We start from the raw sequence: 25,100 nt of genomic DNA, 5'->3' as shown, positions 1-25,100 counted from the left end.
AAGATGTATAAGCAGACTAAAAAAAAGCATTAGTGTGTTTTCTGGGGGGATCTTTGGGGAGTGTGAAAGCAAGACATGGCAGAAATTAATCCAGACATTTAACTTTATATTTTTAAAGCATCTCAAAACACCAAAGAGAAAATGTATGAATTTCACTACAGAGTCCTGTACAGAATTCTTTATTTGACAAGAATTAGATTCCCCTCCACTGTCTGTCTGCCCCAATGCCACTGCTTCACACTGTTCCAAAGAGCTTCCTCACTGCATGCACAAAGCTATTTTACATGGCACTAGGGGGACACAGATGACTTCAGAAGCTCCTACCATAGTTACAGATCAGCAGTGTCTGGGCTTCTCATTTGCTATCATACCAAACCCCTGTACTGTGCTGTGAGACACATGAACCACTTATTTCTTATTCCAGTGACAACGGTTTTACCTGCAGTGAAATAGAGGCTACTCTAAACCTCAGCTCCTTTGGTTTCAGTGTAATACCAATTACCCAGATACCTATAAATATTCTTAACTTCACAGTTTCTTGTTAAAGCAATACTATAATGACCAATATACTTGAAGTAGATGAATGCTAACACAGCTGCAATTGCAGCAATCATGAAACTGATCTGCATGAGGAAAAAAGCCCACCCCCCCCAAAAAAAAAACCAACTCAAAGGAACGAGGACAAAACCCTGCATTTCAGTTGTGTGAAATTCCTAATCTAGTTTGCTGCACAAATGGAATAAATGTCCATGCACAGATGGAATAAAGGCAGTACTGAAGTATAATAAGCCAACCTTTGGGCCAAACCCCAAGATCTCACCAACAACCCAATGTCCAGTACTTCAGTGCAAGCTGTAAAATAAAAAATTCCTAAAAAAATTCAGATTTACTCGCCTGTCATAAAGCAAGCCTGAAGGGACACATGGTTTCAAGGGTAAAATCTTGGTCTGATATGATTCTATTAAATTCTCACCAACACACTCCTAGCCTTCAGAGTCCACCTTTGCAGAGCAAGCTGATGCTGAGGTTGGCAGGGATGCCAACACACATACTAGTTGAGACAACAAAAACAAAAGTCTCAGGCTCAGCATTTTTAAAGAGATCTGACACACAGCTGGGACAAAACTGATTGTCTCCAGGGTATTTTATAGGCTGCTTTAGCAAACTGAACTTTAAAAAAAGGGTAGAACCCATCAAAAGGCAAGAGAAGCTGCAAGACAAACCTTGCAACTGCATGCATTGCTTAGCACAAAAGACCTGCAAGCCCATCCTCCATAGATTTGTCTTGTGAAAGACTGTTCTTGAGTCTGTATGCACATGTCTGAATAGACAGCCAGCACTAAGAACACAAGTTTTATTCTCAAGTTTTTCAATTAACAGTTTCTCATCTCCCTGCAGTTGCTCTTGCACCTTGAGATGAATGAGCAATCTGAAGAAAGCATTACTGCTGAACCTGTGCTCACAACGTGATTCAGAAACTGCCCCATTAAGGAAGCAAGAAAAAAGTCACACCCCCATGAGCACCTCTGTGGCAGCAAGCAGAGACAAGAACCTACCAACTTCATGTGGGGTTGGACTAGTGACCCAGTATGTACTTGCTGTGCAGGGAAAAAGTTCTCCATATCATTTTCAGCTTGCCCCTCTAATAGGCTACCTGCTAAGCTAGATCTGCAGCTAGATTTGCAGGAGGGCAGGCTCAAGAGTGACAGCCAATAGGACAAGAGATGGTCACACAAAAGAATAAAAGCTATTAATGTATAAAGTTTGCAAAACCTGTAAGTGATCAAGGAATGCAAATTCTTTTCCCCTATTCTGGCTGACACCAATGGATATTTGTAACACCTGACAATAACCAGTTACAAGACCCATATTCAAAAAACTTCACAGGAACAGAGAATCACAAAACATCTAAGACTGGAAGGGGACTGGAGATTTCTTAGCACAGCACCCTGCTCAGAGTAGGGTAACTAGGGCAGGCCGCTCAAGCTCATGTCCAGTCAGGCTTAAACCATCTTTTTCAAAGGTAGAGGCTCCAAAACCTCTCTGGGTCACCTGTTACGGGTGTTTGACCACCCTCGCAGTAGAATAATTCTGTTTAAAGGAAGTTTCCTGTATTTAAATTTGTGACCATGCACATAAACAAGACTCTCTATGAGCCTTCTCTTCTTCAGGCTGAAGAATACCACCTTTCTCAGCCTTGTCTCTTATGAGAAAGGCTCTCACATCCCTTAATAATCTTCATGGTCATTTGCTGGACTTGATGCAGTACGCCCATGTCTCTCAGACTGGGGAGACCAGAATGGGACAAGGCATTCCAGATGTGTCTCACCTCCCAGAGTAGAGGGGAAGGAACATCCTTTTGAGCTGCCAGTGGTGCTTTTCCTACTACAGACCAGGAAGCTGTTGGCGTGTTTTTCTCTCAAGGGCACACCCTGGTGCCCACCAGGACCTTCAAGGCCTTTTCTGCAAAGCTGCTTTCCAGACAGTCAGTACTAGTGCATGTAGCTATTCCTACCCAGGGGCAGGACTTTGAATTTCCTTCTGCAGAACTTAGGAATACCTGTCAGCCCATTTCATGTCTCAAGGTCCTTCTGAACAGCAGCACGATTACACGGTGTAACAGCCACCCATCCCAATTTTGTATAGTCTGCAAACTTGCTGAAAGGTGCAGTCAGTCCCATCATCCAGATTATTAATAAAGATGTTAAACAGTATTGGCCCTACTACCAGTCCCTGGGGACTGATTTCCAATTGGAATTTGTGCTGCTGACCACAACCCTATATGGCCAGCAGCTCAGCCAGTTCTCAGTTAATCTCATTGTTCATATGTCTAATCAACTCTTCATCAATTTACTACAAGGATGTTATGGGATACAGTGTCAAAAGCCTTACTAAAGTTGAGGGAAACACACCCACTGCTCTCCCGTTATCTACCAAGCTAGTAATCTCATCAGGTTCATCAAGCATGACTTCATAAATTCATGTTGACTATACCAAATCACCTTCTTATCCTTTATGTGTTTGGAAACAGCTTCCAGGTTTATTTGCTCCATCAGTTTCCTGGGGACTGATGTGAGACCAATCACCTATAGTTCCCCAGATTCTCCTCCTCAGGCTTCTTGAAGACAGCAGTGACAATTTATTTCTTCCAGTCCTCAGCAATCTCCCTCAATTTGTCATGACCTTTCAAATATAATCAAGAGAGCCCACACAATAGCATCAGCCAGCTCATTCAGCACTTGGTGGGATGTACTAACAAGTCCATGGGCTTGTGTATGTCCTGGTAAAGCGTTCCATAATCTGGATCCTCCACCACCAAGGGTTAGCCTTCCTTGCTCCAGACTTTTACCACTTGTCTTGGGGGCCTGGGATTGCTGAAGACAAGTTTTACCAATAAAGACCATGATGAAGGCAGCCAGTACCTTAATCATTTCCCCATCCTTTGTCACAAGATTCTCCTCTCCCATTCAGCAGCAGATCCAAATTTTCTCTTACATCTGTTAAGAAGCCCTTTCTGTTGCCCTTGACATCACTTGCCAGATTCTGGATGGGCTTTCACTTTCCTAACCCTGCCCTCGAATGATCAGTGTCGGTTTGCCTCCTGGGTCACCTGTCCCTGCTTCCAGCTCTTCTACACTTTTTGTGGAAATAGCCAGATCAGAAAGAGTGCTCTCCATGTTTGCTCCATTTCAGTACCCCATCATAATCAGGATTCAGTTTCAAGTATTTCAATTTATTCCCTAAGGGGAATAAATTTCCTTTCAGGGGGTATGGCATGAAGTCCCCCAGCAAGTTTTTTACACACTTGAAAACCTGACTCCTAATCAAAGGAAGAACAGTCTGAAATGTTTAAGCTTGGCTGAAGCACTTCATACTTAATTATGACCTTCACTGAACATATTTTGAAGTTACTTCCCAAACAAGGTCTCATCTTTTCATTTTTTTTTTATTTTTATCATTTTCATCAGATGAGGAGGTAGAAGCCCTGCAGTGTTAGAATCTATTTCAAGTTCCAAGTAGGGGGCTAAGCAAGAACAAGTAACAAACATGCGTTACTGATTACTGTGAATCACAGGGTGTCCAATTTCCTATTGCTTTGAGGTTTTCCATCACAAAGATGGTACCTCTTCTTCTTGGTGGGCCATTAGCATTCACTTTCAATACGACTCCACAAGTCATCACAAAATAGTATCAGGTCATGGTAATTCAGGGTCCTAAATTGTATACCTGGCACAGACACAAACTTCTTGTTTTACATTAGACAACAAAAGGCCTCCTTGTTCCATCCTTATTCATCACTGATAAAACAGACTGAGGTATATACACAAAGGTAACACGTCTAGAGTTTTAATAGCTTTCTGAACTACTTTTACAGTCCTCCCTGTAATTATACAAAATGCTGCTATTCTTTCCACTGAAACAAACACTGCTTTCAGGATAATTAATTTTTTAAAAAACTCATTTCCAAAAGTATGAAAGATATTGCACGTTCCAATAATATATTAACCTGCAGTACTGTGCTAAACCTTGGCTTTCTCCAGCAGTGATGTTTAAAGAGCAGTTGGAAGTCAAATAACTGTGTCCAGGATCTTAAAGACTGCCACGTAAACAGATTCAGAGGAAAAAAAACTTAATCCTGTGAAGAGCTTTAGATATGTGGGAAGATTAGTATTACTGGAAAAAATTCTGCAGCATCCAATAATTTTATGTCAATTATGAAGAAAATGCTAACTTCATACATGCCTAAAAACTTGTTTACCCATTCAAAAAACGAAGAGGATTACCAAACAGCACCTTAGCTTCAGACATTATCAAATTTGAAGCTACTTCCAAGACAGCTGAGATAATACAAAAGATGTGCAGATGTTAGAAATATGGACACAGCAACATAATATTCACCTGAGAATCACATTCCTTTTCCTTTTCCTGAAATCTCTTCCAACACTTGCAATATCTACTCCACACTTAAACCATCTTTACATCCAGCAGTTAGGTTTATATATCCTCATTAAACAGCATCCCTTGTCCCTTAACAGGGGCCAAAGCCAATTTGCCACACCAAGTTAGCTAGTTAATAAATGATTTCCTTTAGACTGCAAAGCATAAAAAGGTCTTCACAAACAACAGGCTGTGTAACTCGTTGGTTTCAAAGACAGAATGCTAGACAAAGCAGTCTAACACACACTGCCTTTAAGTGGCATCGAGTGTACATGTACATAAGGGTATAAAATTTAAAGATGACATTCAGTCCTTCAGATAAAAAAAGTCTTTGCAATCCCTGACAACGCCTTCATCTTGCAGCATTCTGAGAAGTTTATCTCTGGAAGCTACACAAGTCACTTTTACTTTAGACCTTTCAGTCTTTACCTACTACAGGACAGCCTACTGCCTAGCTTTGCTAACTTTAACTTTTATCTATGTTTTCAAACTACACCATTATTATTGTTATATAGTCTTCAATAAGAAACACAGTACTATTTTATTAATAAGTCACCGCCATTAAAGCAGCAAAACCAGATAAGAGCACAAAACCCCAAACTACATGCAATCCTTAATAAAAGCCTCTTCTCTCATTTTTGTTCTCTCCTGCTAAACTGAAATAGAGAGTGCATCATACTGAGTCCCATTCCTACTTAAATGCTGCAGACAACTGATTGCACTCTTAGCCATTTAAGCCAATTTGATCCTTCCTAAGACTATCTGAGAAAAACAGGGTTGGTTTAAAGCTGTGCCTATAATTATGAAAAGGCTCTTACCTGCATTAGCCCAGGGGAGATACCAGGGGCAGCTGACATTCACATAGGTGCCAGGCAGGCCATCTGGCCAGCAGGCATAGTTGTCAAATGTTCTGTTGCAGAACTTGCCTTCTGCAGAGAGATGGAAGGGAGGGTCATGCCACTGCCTTGTATAAATACTGTAAGAAGGGAAAGACTGAAGAGCAGAAGATAAAAGGAAACATGGACACATGCATTTAAACTGTAACAGCATTATGCACTTAGGCTGTAATGTGGAGTTAACTGAGATTTATTTGTCCAAAGGAGTTTAGTCCCACATAACAGGAAACTGTTGTTACAGGGGGAAACTGAAGAAGAGATTAGGGTATTTGACTAAATCAAGGGACATGAAAGGTAAATCAATACTGATCTATCACCATCTTTTTTCTCTTTTACATTCCTACGCGTCTTGGTTTAAATTAAAATCCTTTTTGCTACAAATACCGTAGATAATCATTCTCAAGAATAGTTTACAGTTTTGTAGTTGGAAAATCTAGCCTAATATATAGATCCATCAACAAAATACCCCCAGCACAACCATAACTTTGCATTCAGCTTAATCAACATGAGAATACTTCAATTTCAGATTTATTAAACTGTCATTCTTAGAGGGCAGCACTCAACTATTCAACAAGATAATGGAGCAGAGGGAGATGAATGTTTCCCTGTCTCTGTTGTCATCAGCTACTGCTCTCACTCTGCCATAGTAATGTAGTTAAAAAGAGGAGAATTAATAGTTTTGAAATAATTCTTCACAGATATAACTTTAGAGCCATCTTATCTGTTCCAGTGTGTCACAAAAGCACTGAAGCATAGGATAGGCCACACTGTGTCCAGTTGTGAGTGTCATTGATAAGTCACCAGTGTCCTCTAAATACCATGATGCTGGAATATCACAGCTGCTCTCACCACATTACAGCAGCTCAACTGCTAAGATAAACTGCTTTCTCATTCACACAAAGGCACTTTTTTTTTTTTTTAAGCTATTTCAGCATTTTACAATGCTCAAGATAATTTATACCAACTGTAAAGGCCCACAAACTGCTAGGTCACTGTGAACAGCATGGTTCCAGATTTCCTTACACCTGTGGGCTCTCTCTACACTGACCCCTGAAAAAGTTTCAGGGAAATAACATTAGTGTGCTGCTTAAAATGCCACCACTTGCACTGGAAAATACTCTGGACCTAAAACCTAACATCTTTATGATCAAATTGTTCTATAAAATGCTTCCTCAGCAGTGGGAAGAGTCCCAAAGAGGATGGGCAGAAACAAACAGAATAAAGAAGAAATGGACTGGAAAGTAAGTTAGAGAAGTATTTTCAAGTCCATAATCACTCCCTTGCTACTGTTATCATGCATTTTAAAAAGTAATACATCCTACACCTACCAAGCAGGCTTACCTGCCACAATGGGGGGTGCCTCATACAAGTATTCCAGGCATTGAAGCTGGTACTCCTTCCACTTCTGCATAACCCCAGAGAGGGACCCATCTGAACTCTGAAAGAGAAACCATGAGTCTCAGACATTGCAGGGATTTCAACTATGTGTTTTTCATGCAGCCTGAGTAGGAGGGTGTGAAAGTAATTACCACAAGCCAAAACAGCACTGTTTATCATAAAGGGTGCAAGATGCTGCTATGCATTTGCCTGATTGCAACCAAAAAAATCCCTATTTATACCATAAGGAACTGGAAAAAAAAAAACCCACATACAACTATACCATGTCCTTACTGAAATCCAAACTGAGCCAGCCTTGCTGTCTTGAACATGCCCCAGTTGTGCGACTTATTATCTCACAAAAAGACAGGGACAGCAGCAAGTCCTTTTAGGAGAGGTTTTCTTTCCAAAAGCAGTATTTCTGCTAGCTCACAAATGAGACCAAGTTAATTCACTGTATTCAGTGGATATTCTCCAAGCATTCTTCCAGAACGTAGATGAAAGCTTTTCCAGCTCAGCTTTTCTTCTACAAACAGCAGCTTTCCTTCACACTGTGCATATTTTTCCTGAAACAGAAAGAGCAGGGACCTCCTTTTTGCACAGTTTGACAAGCTGCAGGTTCCACTGTCAGCTGCCCCAAGCACTGAAGAGGCAGGGGAAAAGTATGTACACATTCTATGAGCACAAAGGAAATCAGTTATTATCAAACTGCAAAGTTTAGCTCTGATTGCTCACTCAACCTGAGCAGATGCTCCACCTGCCTCACAGAAGCCCAGCTAAGTCAGTGCATAAAAGAAACATCAGTCCTTCTCTCTCCTCGCCTCATCTATATAAACTGAATTACAAAAGTCAGGATTGGCAGGCAGCAAGTGATCAATAATGCAGATAAGTCAGCATTCTTTTTCCAGAGAAAGGCCCAGCATGGATGTGTAAAATATACAATCAACAGCATGAACTTAATGGTACAACACATTAACAGAAAGTTCATTTCATTTATACCAGCTGTCAAACACTTTATTATACAGGGTAAATAATCTTGTAAAGCTTGAGCTTTACCCTCACAGTTTCAACTGCTAATTTTTATTTTCCCATTTGTGCTTCTAAATATTTTTCAGATTGTTAGAAGGAAATCAGGGCATGGGATGATGGTTTGAAAATTAAGAAGTCATTTTAAACCTACATTGCATTTTAGCAATGCCAAACTGAATGCTGTCCACTACAATCAATGTGACTAAAATTTATAGACATCAGTGCAATCACCTTGGTATAAAAGAACAGAAGTACAACTGGCATTTTTGGACTGCAGACTTCTCAAGTCCACTTCTCTCTTATCCTTCCAATTAAAAAAAAACAGCATTTGAAAAAAGCAAAATACCATATGGCATCATGCTTCTGCCTGGATTAAGCCACTACATTTAGTTACAAAGATGCTCTTGTACACATGATGAAACGACACTTAGTAGATATTTAAGTTTCAAGAATAACTGCTTATATTTACATGCAACTTAACTGTAGCTAGCCATAATTTTTGAAGAATTTAGCCATCTCTTCCTGAAGTCAAAACAAGCACAAGCCCATGGATCTTTGAAACGCAGATCTTCATGTGCCTGATTTAAATCATCTTATCTATTGCAATAAATGCTGCCATAGTCTGTCTGTGCTAAAGTCTCTAGTGTAAAATAAATGTGTCCTACTGAATTTTGACCCCATGTGCCCATGGAAACACACAAACCTAGAATACACAAGTGTAGCTATCTACACTCAACATACATGAAGGAGAGAGAACATCACCACCTGTATTAACTCTACAGGTGTGTGTAGAGAAACACACAATCAGTAACTCCCAAAACTAAAATGCCATCTTCAGATCCATGCAAGCTGATTAAGGATGGATGACCACAATACAGAGAGAGAACAACTTTCAAACCTAAAGTTTCTCTCAGGCAGTCTTTAAAAAGTAACTTTCAGGTTATGCATTATCTCAAAGGTCATTATTTTACAAGGGCGGTTATTGAAGTTATACAGGACTGTTTCACCACTCTTGCATCACCAGGTTAATACTTTGATCAATTAATGAGAAAAAACATTTTCAGGATTAACTCTTAAATTATGATTCAGAACAATTTCAGAAGCTACTAAAGTAAGATACGTCTTCCAAAAGAGTAACTATTAATCATGAATGCTGAAGTTAATCCAAATTCAGCTTTTAAAATCATTACAAGACATAGATTCATACAGAGTTTCATTTAAAAACAAGACTATCTTTCAAAGCATCTGAAAATATCCTAAACCTGCTTGTACTAAGAAAATTAGCTCTTTTTGAGTTAGCAAGCCTTACAGTATTTTCTTCCAAATCAAGTTTTCATCTACTGCCTTCATGAATACAGGAATAACCAGCTTTAATTACAGCTTTGGAAAAAAAAATAAAAATAATAAAAAAAATTAAAAAAAATCAAACTTCTGTCCCTCCATTTAATGAAAAAGCAGAAACATTCTACTTATACTGGCTTTTCATAATGTGAGAAGACAACTGTAACCAGGAGATTAGCAAACTATAAGAGTAAAATAATTAGACATGCCTCCTTGTGGAGATGACTGATTTGGTAGACAGTTTTCTATTATCTATAGTCTGTTGCAATAAGACAATCAAATATAAATTCCAAGACCACATAATTTGTTCTCTCTATGCAACAGTTTACTTTGGTTCAGCCAAATACAATGTTTTGTTATCAGGCAAATTGACTTAAATTTAATTTTAATAAATTCTAATGCCCACTTCCCAAAAATTCTGGCCCACATGAACTAGAATCACAAGTTATACAGTGCCACAGATATACAATGTGAGTAGTTACTCAAATAAGAGATACTATAATTTCTTGTAAAGTGATTTAATCCTTTTTGCAACATTGAAGCACTAAACCACACATATACAAGGACAAGGTTCCTGGGTTAGTACCCAAAATTTGGAGCAAATTACAGAAGTTCGGATAGCTTTATTAAACTCAGGATTATATTTCTGCTGCTAAAAGTACCAGTCCTTGCATTTTATTTGTGGCTTTTTTTTTTTGTTTTTTTCCCCAGTATAGTCAGCCATGGGAGAAAAAACAGCAGATTAGTGTGGTGAAAATATGTCACAAAAGGATACTGGAGGAGAGAGGAATGGAAATGTGGCTGACTGGTTAAGGTGGAGGAGTCAGAAAGCAAGAATGGATGAAGGACATTAAGGAATCGAGTAATGGCGCAGCCTAAAACAGATGCAGAAAAATTAGGACAAGAAAGAGCACAGAGACTGCGAGTCTTTCAATGTATGTATATAATTAAGTGTAATTCATCTCTAGTGATAAGTTAGCTCATTCAACACTCTGAAGACAGGATTCCTTACAGATCCTTAACACCTTTATAGCAAAGCCACTTTCAGTAGTCATCATTTGTCTTCATAAAGCCCACTGTAAAAGGGAGCACTTTCATAATTTTTCAAAATGTTTGAAACTATTCTTACTGTAACAAAACCAGCATCCACACAGTTCCAAGGTGACCATTGCTACAAAACCACTATTGTAATACAGTGAAATCTGAGCACACAGAGTATAAGCCTGCAGCATGAAATGGCATCATACAGAGTAGAAAGCAGAATTCTCAGAGCTTCAGAAGCAGCCAGTGACTCCTGAGGTTATCTTCTTCTTTCCACTTTTCCCACGACTATATAAAAGGTCTTAGAATCACAGAATCATAGAATAGTTAGGGTTGGAAAGGACCTCAAGATAATCTAGTTCCAACCCCCCTGCCATGGGCAGGGACGCCTCACCGGTCTCCAGCCAGACATCGAGCCATTGACCACAACTCTTTGTGTGCGGCCATCCAGCCAGTTCTTTATCCACCAAGTGGTCCATCCATCAAATTGATATCTCTCCAATTTAGAGACAAGGATGTGGTGTGGGACAGTGTCAAATGCTTTGCGCAAGTCCAGGTAGATTACATCAACTGCTTTACCCTTATCCATCAATTCTGTAGCCCCATCATAGAAGGCCACCAGATTGGTCAGGCAGGATTGCCCCTTAGTGAAGCCATGCTGGCTGTCACCAAGCACCTTGTTGTTTCTCATGTGCCTTAGCATGCCTTCCAGGAGAATGTGCTCCAAGATTTTACCAGGCACAGAGGTGACACTGACTGGTCTGTAATTCCCCGGGTCTTCCATTTTCCCCTTCTTGAAAATGGGGGTTATATTTCCCTTTTTCCAGTCGTCGGGAACTTCACCTGACTGCCATGATTTTTCAAATACGATGGCCAGTGGCTTAGAAACTTCATTCGCCAGCTCCTTCAGGACCCGCGGATGGATTCCATCAGGTCCCATGGACTTGTGCACATTCAGATTTTGAAGATGGTCTCGAACCAGATCCTCTCCTACAGTGGGCCCAAGGTCTTCATTCTCACAGTCCCTGTGTCTACCTTCTAAGACTTGGGTGGTGCGGTCAGAGCCTTTGCCAGTGAAGACTGAGGCAAAGAAGTCATTCAGAACCTCAGCCTTCTCCAAATCCTGTGTAGCCAGTTCTCCCGAAAGCTTCCTCAGGGGGCCTATGTTGTCCCTAGTCTGTTTTTTGTTTGCTACGTACCTGTAGAATCCCTTCCTGTTATCCTTAACATCCCTGGCTAGGTTTAATTCTAACTGGGCCTTAGCCTTCCTAACCTGGTCCCTAGCTTCCCGGACAACATCCCTGTACTCTACCCAGGCCACCTGTCCTTGCTTCCATTTTATATAAGCCTCTTTTTTAATTTTCCTCAGCAGCTCCTTATCCATCCAAGGAGGTCTCCTGGCCCTCCTGATGCACTTCCTTCTTGTTGGGATGCAGCACTCCTGAGCTTGTAGCAGGTGATCCTTGAATATCAACCAACAGTTTTGGGCCCCTCTGACCTCCAGGGCTATATCCCATGGAACCTTACTAAGCAGGCTCCTGAAGAGGCCAAAGTCTGCTCTTTTGAAGTCCAGGGCAGTGAGCTTGCTACACACTCTTCTCACTGTGCTGGGGATCTCAAATTCCACCATCTCGTGATCGCTGCATCCAAGGCTGCCCTGGAGCACCACATTCTCAACAAGCCCTTCCCTGTTGGTGAGCACAAGGTCAAGCATGGCACCTCTCCTTGTCGGCTCCTCTATTACTTGCAGAAGGAATTTGTCTTTCACACAATCGAGGAACCTCCTGGATTGCTTGTGCCATGCAGTGCCATCGTTCCAACAGGTGTCAGGGTGGTTGAAATCCCCCATGAGAACAAGGGCCTGCGAGCGTGAGGCTTTTCCTATCTGTCTGTAGAGTGCTTCACCCACAGGTTCTCCTTGATCAGGCGGCCTGTAACAGATCCCCACAGTAATGTCTCCCAGGGCTGTTCTCCCTTTAACCCTGACCCACAATCTCTCTGTAAACTGCTCACCTGTCCCCAGACAGAGTTCCATACTCTCCAGCCTATCCCTAACATAAAGGGCAACTCTCCCTCCCTGCCTGCCAGGCCTGTCTTTTCTAAAGAGCCTGTAACCTTCCATTCCAACACTCCAGCCATAGGACCATCCCACCATGTTTCTGTGATGCCTGTTATATCATACCCCTGTAGATGTGCACACATCTCTAATTCCTCTTGTTTGTTCCCCATGCTACGGGCGTTTGTATAGAGGCATCTGAGATGAGCTCCAATGGAAACTGGCTCATTGGCTGGAGCAGCCGGAATGTATGTACATTCTTCCCAGCATTTATTATAGGTTCTGGCAACTGACTGGGTGTGTTGGGATGGAATGATGCCCCCCTGCCCCAACACATTTTTTCCTTACATTTGTATTTCTTATGTCTTTGCCACTTTTAAAATGGAACATGTCACAGCTTTTTCATGCTTTTAACATTTGAGGATAATCAGCAATACTTCAACCTTGCTGCTAAAGGCTCACAGATAACATTACAACTACTGAGACCTCCAAAATGTTAATCTTTGTCTTCAGAAACAGAAGTGAGGTAACCTGGCACTGAACCACACTTTGGTATGACCTTGGTGCTCTTCCCTTGGATAGTAATGATTACATACCTACCTTGTGAGACTACAGTTCAGATTATGTTTTATCACAGAAGCACAAGCAAGTTACTTTTAAACTTTACAGCCTTTTAAAAAGGTCTAATCTGATACATTATTTCAAGGCTACTCTGCTCAGGATCAGTATGGCAACCAAATCCAAGATAGGTGAAGATTGCACATTACTAGCTTTATTCCAATTCTGACTGGCCATTCTTTCCTGTATAATACAAATCTTTTAAAATCATCTTTTATGGCAGCATAAGCTATAGTTCCGTATCAATAAAAGCCAACAGTAGACTTAAACTGGACACATAACAGGTTTATTCAATTCATAGCACAGACATAAGCTTGAATTTATGAGACAGTTTTGTCCGCAGTTCACAGCCCAAATGGGGTAGAGCACAACACTGCTACCCTAGATGCTTTCACTTCACACAGCTTCTGGGAGCAGAAGTTTAAAACCAGAGGCTGTAGCTCAGCACAACTCTGCACTGGGGCTAGCAGCTCACAGAACTAACTTACCTCCCCTGCAGTCTGTCATTAATTTTCTCCACTTCTAACTTGAAGTAAATATGAAAGCATATGAATGGTAGGATGCTATTACTACCCCCCCCCAAGCCCATCAATCAAGACCCAATTTCTCTACACTTACTACAAATTTGTCAAAAAATCCTGCAAATGCTGATGCTCCAGCCACCAATTTGTAGGGCAGTTGACTGCTGCAGGGTTTAAAAAAAAAAAAAAAGGACCACAACACCCCAACCCCAACACTAAACCAAAACACGTAAAACACATAACACTGAACCTTATATTAAGAGAGTCCTTCGGCCCACTGTTCACCCTATGACAAAGCAATCCTGTTGAGAATCAGTCCTTCAAGTACAACACTTATCAAAACCCAAGAGATTCTGGAAGTGCATTACTACGGGAGCAGGCTTTATTGTTTTCATGCTGCCCCTTTGCTCCCCCAAAGAGATAGCATTTAAGTTGGATTTCATAACTACGTAGTTCAAACTGCATAATGAGCTAATCTGAATTCATTATAGGCAACATCTCTGACAGCCTGTTTACTCTCACGTACTGAAGCTACATCAAAGGAGGAGGTACATCAAAAATTACAGCGCTGACTCTATTATAGATAGTACAAAAGTAGTATCAACTAAAGATACCTGAGCAATACCTTTTACAGAGATCATACTTTAGGACATCTGACATCACCCAGATTTTTGCATTTATTGCATTCTCTGTTACGTCCTGTATTAGTCCTGTAAGATTGTTTCCTTCAGAGAAAATTCTATTGCCAGCTTCTAGGAGCTTTTCCTGTAAACGCATCTGTTCCTTAGTTACTAATGAACCAATGAGTTCAGTATTTCAAGAGTGCCAGAAAATGAAACCTTTTAGCATCCTCCCTGCTAGAGAAAAAGATCAAATGAGCTCCAACAAAAGGAGCTACTAGAGTCAGGGAGAAATGCCCTGGTGACATCTGCCAGCCAAGTTCTCTCATTGGCTGCAGCAGCTTACCACTTATGACACTTTCACAAAACACAAAACATCCCAGGACTTCAATAAAGGCTTTCACCACCTGTCTAACCATGGATGCCCCTCTCTAGCCTGTCATGGTTTTAAGACACCAAGACTCATGACATCAAGTTTTTGAACTCAAAGCTGCAATAGGAAGCTCTCAGCAAGGACTTACATCTGACCAATGCACACAAGAGACACTCCTCCTCTGCCTATCTCTTCAGAGCTGCTCAGCTCAGACTGACAGCACACCTTTACTCCTGAACAAGAACACTGGGCTTTCAATAACCTCCAAAGACACACAAGATCCACCTCTCCATTCCATTTTATCCTCGCTTGTTCAGCTCCAAAACATTATTTTCAGGATGATCTTTGGATAGGCTGAAAGAACAAACAAAAAAGACAAGAATATGTACAAAAAATATCTCTGTGGAGTTTTTTGTTTGGTTTCTTGCTTGTTCTTAAATTTGTTTTAAATCAGAGGCTGAATCTTAACACTCCTCCCTCTCAGCTGAAAATAACCACTGCACCACATGGTCCCTCATCCTGGCCTGCTTGCCATTTGTGCCTTTTCCTTCTCTTGCATACCTGCAGAACTTCAGAAGGAAGGGCTGGCTGTGCTCGATCTCATAGCAGCCTATAACAGCAGACAGCACTATCCCCTATTCTTTCTTAAGGTCCGTCTTTGCTAAATTAAGAAAAAAAAAGGATGAGCATATACATGTCCTAAATGATATTTGGAAATGCAGATTCACAAATGCAGAATGCTTCTGATGAATCTCTCAAACAAGACATTTTAAACAAGAAAAACAAAACTGACTTGAGGCACATTCCTGCTTCTCTGTACTCATGTTGATCAGGCACAGGTTTCCAGTTCAGCTGACTTACAATTTCACAAATTGTTCCAAACACATGAGCTGTCTAAACAGGCAGGAGAATTCAGCCCTGACCACAAGGGTTTCCACCCTGGGGACCAAACACCCAAGGTCTATCCCTGGGATGATTCATTTGTGTTTTGAAACTGACCACTTTTCCTATCCCTGGAATTTTTTATTCTGACGAGGTGCATTTCAATGAGAGTAGTATCTCTCGGCCCCTATCATTTTCTAGATCAAAGCAAAGTATTTGGCATTCAGCAGCAGCGATATCAAAGAAATCTTTTTTAACATCTAAATCAACTTGTAGAGGATGCAGTCTCACAAATCAAGGGAATAAACTATAGCCTAATATTTCAGCATGCTACAAAATTAAGCATCACCTCCTAGAGGCATACATAAATAAAATCAAACTCCTGTAGGTAGGATAGACTGAAAATGCGTAACAAATCAGTATTTGAGGGGTTATTTTATTGCTTCTGTCTTCAGTGAGAGAAGAGTTCCCTACCGAGTTTTTTCTGCCCAACTAGGAGCTTTCCCAGCTTGGAAAAAGGTTTCCTCTTTAGTCACTGTAGAACCCATAAACCCATATGCTTACAGCTGAAGCAGGCTTACATTTAGATTGACAGCCCTTGTTACCAGAAAACATTATTTTCAATGTCTTCCATCTGTTCTGGTAAGTGTTGCTGTCAAGGATGTACTACATGAGCCAGCCAAACATGACAGAAGAAACTACTGAGCAACTATGCAGAGAGACAGAAGAAAAAAGGCAAAATTCAAAAGCAACTGTAACTCCCAAACCCTTAGAGAGCACAACACAATCCCGCAATTTTAGTGGGAGACAGTGTGCTAACACTCATGAAAATTAAATTATCATAGGATCCTGTACACAGAGATTTTTACCACGCATTGCAAATATAGACACATGCTTTGTGAAGTGCTCTTTAGAAGAGATCATTTATTGATGCAACTATACAGCACAGCAAACCAAAGAGCAGAACAAAGAGTTTAAATTGCATTTTTAGATAGATACAAAAGGTGTAACACTTGAAACCCTATGGAAAGAATAAAGGCAAAGCTGAGCAGTGTTGTAAAAGAAAAAGCTACAAAGCTGAAGATTAGAAGAGCATTTCAGACCTACCCCCAACAGATTCAGAAACATAATGCAGCCTATACTACTGGAAAAGGAACCCAGCTTTTCATTACAAAAGTTTCAGTAATAGATTCATAGAACAATTTGGGTTGGAAAGGAGCTTCAATTTCATCTAGTATCCCCTGCCATGGGCAGGGGCATCTTTCACTATATGAAGATGCTCAAAGCCCTGCTCAGCATGACCCTGAATATTTCTGCAGATAGGCCATCTGCAACTTCTCTGGGCAACCTGTTCCAGTGGCTCACCACCCACGTACTAATTTCTTCCTTTTATCTAATTCTACCCTCTTTTAGTTTAAAACCATTATCCCTTCTCTTATCACACTACAAGCCAGGGTAAAAAGTCTCTCTCCATCTTTCTCATAAGCCCCCTTTTAAATACCAAAAAGCCACAATAAGGCTGGACACTACCACCTCTCTCAGCCTGTCTTCATAGGAAAGCTGCTCCAGCTCTAAGATCATTTCCATGGTCCTCTATGTCCTTCTTGCGTTGGGGCCCCAGAGCTGAACACAGTGCTCCAGGTGGGGTCTCATGAGAGCAGAAGCTGGGGGGGGGGGGGGGGGGGGGGGGGGGGCAGGAGTCGGGGCGTCAACCTCCCTAGACCTGCTGGCTATCTCGTTTTGATGCGCCCCAGTATATGGTTGGTTTTCTGGGTTTGCAGCCCCACACGTGGCCTTGTTGAACTTCATGAAGTTTACATAGGCTCTCAAGCCTGTCACAGTCCCTGTGGATGGCATCCCTTCCTTCCAGCAAATCAACTGCACCAGTTGGCTTAGTGTCACCAGCAAACTTACCAAGGGTACACTCAATACCACTGTCTATGTCATTAATAAAAATATTTAACAGTACTGGTCCCAACATAGACCACTGAGAGGCACCGCAGTCATGTACCATCACAGAGTACATGAACAGTGAGGGATATATAGGGCTGAAAAAATAAAGATTTAGGGTGCAATTCAGATGTCCGATCACAGGCATCTACTGTTCCTCTCAACATGTGCAAGCACCTTGATTTGTCTCCTGGCACAACTGCAGAGAGGTGTAGGCTTCCCCTGCACCCTCCATTGTATCTGTCAGTCTCATACAGGGTCTTGAGTGCTGTAAGAAGTTTCAAGCAGCACTAGATGCCTACATTTGGGCAACTAACTCATCCTGAAGGTCTCTGACCTGCTAAAGCAAAACAAAGCAATGGACATCTGTCAAAGCTGGACTTCTGACTCCTCTTGTCAAAATGCAATTACTTAAGCTGGTTCTTTATGACATGCCAAGCCATGTGGATTTGAAAGGATCTGTTTTAGGCTTGTAACTGACTGGTTTCTCTGCAACAGCCAGTAATGGTCCAGCCTCAGAGCTGTCTGAGCAGGGAAACAGAAAGAGTCTGCAGTCCACAGAGCCAGCGAATTGCAACATTTGAGTTTCTAAGCCCCAAAAAAACTATTCCCAAACAAAAAAGTAATCTTCATCACAACCGCAGGAACTGAGCAAACATCACTTTGTTGTAAATAACCTGTATTTTCACTAGGCAAGAAAAATTCCAAATCTTTTCACCTTTCAAAGTGTCCCAAGGGAGTTAAGCTCCCCACAACTTTTCAAGTGACTGTTTAACAGTCACTCTTCTTCAAGAGCAATAGTGCTGGATCAGAAGGCAAGGTGTGGAGAATTAGCTATTTCTCCCAGGATCATGAGTTCTATAGCCACAAACCTGGTGATCAGTTTGTCATCCCATCATTACAATCCCTACAATAAGCTCAGTAACAAGAAAAAAACCAATCAAACCACACACATTAAGCTTCAGAAACCTTTCTCTTACTGAATGCATTTCCAAGAATTCCAAAGAATTTACCCTTCTTTTTAAACTTATTTCTCCAGTTAAAAAAAAAATAAAAGAAAAAAAAAAAAAAAGAAAAAAGATGATAGAAGAAAAAGGCCACCATACAGCTATTTAAAAACCACCACGACAGAAACCCCAAAACTCCAGTATGTAATCTCATGGGTTCTGCATGTAGTGTTTTTTCAGATTGCTAAAGAATGTAATCAAATCTGTATAGCTTCTACAGTTCTGGTTGAGGGCAGTTTATTTAGGTTTTAACTAGTGCAAATTAACTCCCTCAGCAGCTTACTGTCACAGTGGCTCAATGTCCACTGTCCTATTACCTTCCACATCGCTCTTTCCCTGCAAAGGGAGTTATATGTAACACCTTTGCAAATAGCTAGTGTTTCTATCAAGAGCTATGACACAGTTTAGAATACAGCATACAAGAGAAGTTCCGCCAGTGAAGCTCATCCTCCAAATATTACCAGCTTTCCTTCCAAATACTAATTAAATGACAAAGCAGATGTACACCTTTACATAAAACAATGACAGGAGAGAACGTCCACAATAATATCCTTGCAGTATTCTATCGTATATAGTAGAGTTCACATTTACATGGTTGAATGCAGTGTGGTGTTTTACAGCCTGTATATAACCTTATACTTCAGCATTCAACCCACACAGCTGCCACATGTTATAGTCCAAGGGCTTGATTTGTCAAAAACAAGACAGGAGCAATGTTGCAGAAAAGATAAGGGTCTTAACTCAGCCCGATATGGAAAAAATATTTAAATGAAACAAACAAAAAAACCAAACCAAACAAACAAAACACACACACACAAAGGACAAACAACCAGAAATGAAACAAAACCAAAAAAGAGTAATAAGGCAAATAAAAAAGGTGCACTGAGATGCTACCCCAGGGACTGCATTCTGATCATGTGAAACACAGAAGCAACACAAGCACAAGTTGACAAACAAGGATCAAATCAACATGCCCAAACTTAAACTCATATGGGATGATCATGCTATTTTATCCAAATTTTAAGGGGAAGATCTTGCAGTCTCTGGACACCAAAATCAATAGGGGGCAGAAGAGAAAAGAAAAAAGTCTGGTACCACACTCTACTGCAGCAGCATCCTCAGAGCTGTGTTCCCTGGCAGAGGGAGCCAGATGACTTGTATTCCTGCCTTCATCCCACCTCCCATTTTCCTTCTACCTTCTTTTAAAACAGAACTTAGAGTTTAGCTTCCCTGTATAGGCTTCATTTATTTCTTTTTTTCCCCTTCATGGCTATGCTCCTGAAAGCCTCTAAGCAGAGAAACGACTTAAAGCATCATCGTAACTTGACAACAGCCCCCTGTATTTGTGAGGTCTTGTATCTAAGGCTACACGGTCATCTTTCTCCAGGAGTGATGTTACAAGCAAGAATCAATGGCAGATATGAGTGTGCTACAATGTTTGCTTTCATTCTTTCACAGTTTTACATTTGCTTTTATTTGCAGAGGCCAATTCAACTTCCTTGAAGGCAAAAATAAAAAGCTTCAACCTGAAACCTAAATTTACTGTTTTCTCATTCTTTGACAACAGTAATCACCATCTTCTACACTATTTAAAATTACAATTGGAAGGAACTCCTCTAGTTGCAGGACACGTGAATGAAAGCCATTAAACCCAGAAGCTTTTCTTAATACATTAGCTGACATTAGCTTTTTCTTTAACACAGGACTGATGCTTTTAGAGATTTCTATAGGAGTAAGCAGGCTGAAGGCTTTGAAATCAATGAATTCCAAACAATTCTTAGCTGTTCAGTATTTCATCGTAACAAAGTTATGTTGCCACTTTTGACTCAAATGATTTGGAACATCAATAACACTCTCCCCTCCTTCCCCTTTACATGAGTAAAAATACCTGTTAAACTTATCCAGAATAGACTTCTTCCTAGCTTTTCTGCAGTCCCTCTCAGCCAGGGAAGCAGACTATAGAAACAGAGAAAGTCAAGTTGAAACAGATCTTCCTTACTCTAGGACTTCCAAGCAACTTATGAACCACACTATTACTACAGGAATCAGATCAGGCGTTTTGTCAAATCTGAGTTAGTCTATCATAATGCCTGTTTCAAAAAGACCATATGGTTTCCTCATTACACAAGCAAAGCAGGATGAAAATATTATGAGAGATGCCAAGTGCTACAGCAAGTGAATGGGTGACCAAGACACAAACAGACTCAGAGTTCTGTCTTCTCCTTGTTTTCCAAAGACATGACAACAATATGGTACTAACTTCAGAGAATCGATGACAGCTACAGGTGTACATGACACATAAGGTAACAAAATTAAAAATCCTTCTGTATGCTTAATCCCGACATCTTGCTTTAGTACTTTCCTTCCCTGAGCTCAGATGTTTTTGTAGTTTAAGAATTAAAAAAAAAAAACCACAAACAAACACAAAACCAACCAAACAAAAAAACAATCCTCAAACATTTCTTTCAGTAGTCAATGTTGGGCCAGTTTATCAGTTTATCAGTGGTAGCAACAGCCAGTTTCAAAGACAGTCAGAACTCCCCTTGGAAATCAGCCTGTCTCCTCTTGAGTCCTTCTTCCGTTTCTGTACTCATAGAGGTACATGGAGCTGAAGGGGTTTGTGGGTTAAGGCCCAGAAGAGAACTGCAATTTTATTAATATTAAAGCTGAGTGTACTTACACTTCTTCCTACCCTTCTTTGGAGAGACCTTCAAAAGGAAGGGTAAAAGTAAGCAACAGAAGACTGCTGTCAAGGCAGCAAGCACACTTTTTTTTAAAGAAAGCAAGAGACTGGATAAAGCCCAAGAGCAGGGTTAAACAACTTCATAAGCCAAGCAAAGAAAAAACACTCGGGCAACTTCAAGAAAGCTGTCCAGCCTGAACAAACGGAAACACAGAAGAAAGAGCTCCCTCCTCCATTCAAGTCAAAATATTCATTTTGACAAAGGTTAAAGTTGTGCACCTTGGCTTCCCCTCATCCAATTCCAATTTTCAAAGCACTAAGGGAAGCAGTGACCATGCAGCAATAAAGCTGAAAATGGATAGGTCACTTAAAAGCATTAAAGTCATGCCATTAGTTCTATGTTAGTAGTTTCACGGCCACATACTTCCCATCTGACATTAATCATATATCAAGCAGCACTTGTAGGAACAGAATAGATTCACAGAGACAAGAGGAAACAATTGGGAATTTAAATAGCAGTGGCTTCAACGCGTTTTCTGAGGAAGTCTGCTCTGAACTAACTTGCTCTGCAAAAGACTTTTATGGTTTATATCTCAGTTTATCCTGAAGATGCACTTCTGGAACAGAGTCATCTTACAGCATAACTAGCGGCATTTGAAGTGCATAAACCAGCACTGCTGTTAAAAAAGAAGTGGCTCCCCAGAGAAAGGCTGTGATTTCCTCCCCCACGCCAATGCTACCCTCTTCTCCATATGCCACCATAAGCACTCATGCCATCACAATGCTGTAAGCTGGACAAACTCTCCAGGGTAAAATTAAACACACAAAATATTTAAAAAGTATAAGAGGTGCTGTGAAGCAGAGCCAAAAGCAGCACAGCTCAGTGAGGCATAAGTATAATCTTAATTATCCACCATCTTAGAACTGAGAGAAACCTAAAATGAAGCCCACTACCTGCACAAAAATGTTAAGCTAGGAGACAAATGTTTATTACTCACAACGCAGCTAACACTTGAGGACTTCAGCTATCAGAGAAATAGCCCTTAAGGTCTTTTAATCTATGCTCATTACTTGACAACTCACAGTTTTTCACCTTTTGCCACTAGGAATGGTACATGGCAACCATGATGATCCTGAGGCCGGAAGTACCAATGATGATAATCTAATCAATTTCCTTCTAAAGCCCCACACTAACTTCCACGTCCATCTCACACATGCCATATTAACCAAAAGACACCACTTGGACACACCTAATTTTGACTTGAGGGCTCCAAGTGACAGAAAATCCACTGGACCCTTAGGAAAGCTGCTACTGGGGTTGATTACCCTCACTGAATTCTGCACTTATTTCTGGTCTGAGTTGAATTAACCATAAAAATAAGTTTCCTTAAAAGGAATTATCTTGTAAAACATGAAGTATATCACAATAGTTGTAATTAAGAAAACAGGACTGATGCAATTAAAATATACCCAATTCAATTTTCCCTATAACAGGTTGGTTGGTATTTGTGATGTTAGATAATTTTTCAACCTTTTCACAGTACTACTGGAGGAGTACTGAAGGAGTACCAGATTAAACAGCTAACAGATACTAGTGAAAGCAAACAAATTTTTAATAGCATTGCTACCATAAAGTATTGCGCCAGCTCAGCTCTGGAACCCTAAGGAAGAGGTCAGACTTCCCCAACCCACTGCTGTTATGACTTGGTTGATTTCAAAGAAGCTAGTTGTCCCTTAGCCCCAGCCTTTTCTGATACTTTAACCTTCATTAACATTTTTAAACTGCTGGTTTGCACTTGTTGCCATCATTTTTCTTACCTTTTAGTTTTACATCATTGCTGGAGTTACTTTAGCCGCTACTTCCAAGAAAGTCTTTACAGAAGACAAATACACAGCTAGAAGTACAAGGGACACTATCAACATTTTAACACATCAAAGTTAGAAGTATTTTAGTTAGAAGTATAAAGTTGCTATTATAGAGTATTCTATAATTATAGTATTTTATATTTATATTTATCTTTATTTTTATTTATTTATTTTTATTTATCTCTATATTTATTATAGAGTATTCTATAATTATATAATTATTAATAATTATATAATTATAGAATACTCTTCCATGTTTGCAGCTGCAGATGGTAGCTTACATTTCTTTCTACTTTTCCAATTAGCAGAAGGAATAGATTGGGTAAACAAATCAAAATCTGTAGATGGAAGTGCTGCAGTATCAAGGCTGCAGATCACATCTGCTTCTAGAGATTGGCAAAAGCTTTTATACCTGACTACCTCACCCAAATATTAAATCTGCTCCCCACAGCTAACAAAGTATCTCATTGACATACTAGAGACAACGGTCCCTTTTCCACCTATTTGCTTTAGCAGCATAGACTTTCAGGAATAGGAAGTTCACTGAAACACTTAAGTTTAAATTAGGTAACTTAGCCACTGTATGTGAAAGTTCTGCTGAAACATCACACCATCAATACGTATGCATATCCACACCCCTCTTACACCCTTCCAAAGCATCCTGAGAGTACAGCATTACATGTCCCTTGCCTTTTTCGTTTCTTGCTGTTGGTTTCCTCTCCCTCTCACTGAGTGCATGTAGAATCTAGGAAGATGACTCAAAGCACAAGACCTTAAGTGAATTCACAGTATGGAAGCACTAGTAGTTTCCATTCCCCTTCTAACTTTATTGGATTCTACCCTAAATTTCCCAGCCATCTTACCTTCCTTACTTACATATAACATACTTAAATTCATTTTTACTTAGTATGTTAAGGAAATGCAGCACATCTCAATCCGAAATTAAGATCTTCAAAGCTGTCTGAGATGCTCTCGCACTTTTATTAGAAGAGCACCTTCTAAAAGAAACTCATTACCACAGGTTGTCTCTTCATGCCTTATTACTCTGTCACACCCAGCTCTCAGCAAGCTGAAAGCACTCACCAGTATTTCTTTAGAAAAACAACAAAACAAACCTCACAAAATAAACCAAGTTATTATTTATAATTAACTAATAAAACCACAGATTTGAAGTCCTGTGAAGGACTAAGTCAGTAAGTCTGCTAGATCTTTAAGATTTACATCTGGTACATAGACACCATAGAATATGCTGCAATTAAGATTTTACTTCATGAGCCAAACATTCTTATTACCCATGTGGAATTGAAAGTACTAACTCAAAACGAGAGAAAGGTCAGCTTTGAATACATTCTTAGAGCCCACTGCCAAATCAGCTAGAAATGGAGGTACATTAAAAACCTTTTCCTCCAGCAACCTGTAGGAACAGCCTCTGTTCAGGTCCCTGTAAGGTGCCGCCTCCTTCTTGGCAACCAAGACTTACTCAGATCATGTGAATAAATTTGTGCATGCAAACCTCTCTTAACATCTTCTGCACACAACAGTTTCCAATTATTAAAATGAGCAAGTCACAAATTCATTAAAATTTCACCCTTTTTACTTCCTCTTTCCAAAATGAAGACTCAGTTATAGTGTTTAAAAAAACCACCAAAATAACAAAAAACCCCAACAAACCACCACCACCACAAACCAAACCAACCAACCAAAAAAAAAACCACCAACCAAAAAGAACAGCAAAACAAAAAACAAACAAAAAAACCAAACAAAAACCAAACAACAAACAACCTACACCACAAAGGGAGAAAAATGGTGGGTTTATTAGCTTTCAAAACCCAAAATAAATGCCAGTGCTCATCACTACAACTCAGCAAGGCCCCAGCTGAGTACAGGAACTCCCTAGGCTGA

The 25,100-nt window shown here is 40.3% G+C and overlaps 1 protein-coding gene across 1 annotated transcript in view; it reads right to left on the bottom strand.

Moving 5' to 3' along the window:
- GLP1R (glucagon like peptide 1 receptor) overlaps positions 1-25,100 on the bottom strand; it is a 92,579-nt gene that overhangs the window by 51,685 nt on the left and 15,794 nt on the right. Inside the window, exons 2-3 of the mRNA XM_065680024.1 lie at positions 7,176-7,272; positions 5,757-5,867 (exon numbers count right to left, since the gene is read on the bottom strand). Of these exons, the coding sequence (XP_065536096.1) occupies positions 5,757-5,867; positions 7,176-7,272 (208 nt within the window). The remainder of the gene's footprint in view (positions 1-5,756; positions 5,868-7,175; positions 7,273-25,100) is intronic.

Source organism: Lathamus discolor, chromosome 5 (genome assembly GCF_037157495.1).
Source record: "Lathamus discolor isolate bLatDis1 chromosome 5, bLatDis1.hap1, whole genome shotgun sequence".
In the NCBI taxonomy this organism is placed as follows: Eukaryota; Metazoa; Chordata; class Aves; order Psittaciformes; family Psittacidae; genus Lathamus; species Lathamus discolor.
Note: the sequence above shows the minus strand (reverse complement) of the source record. Positions and strands in the feature narration are given on the sequence as shown.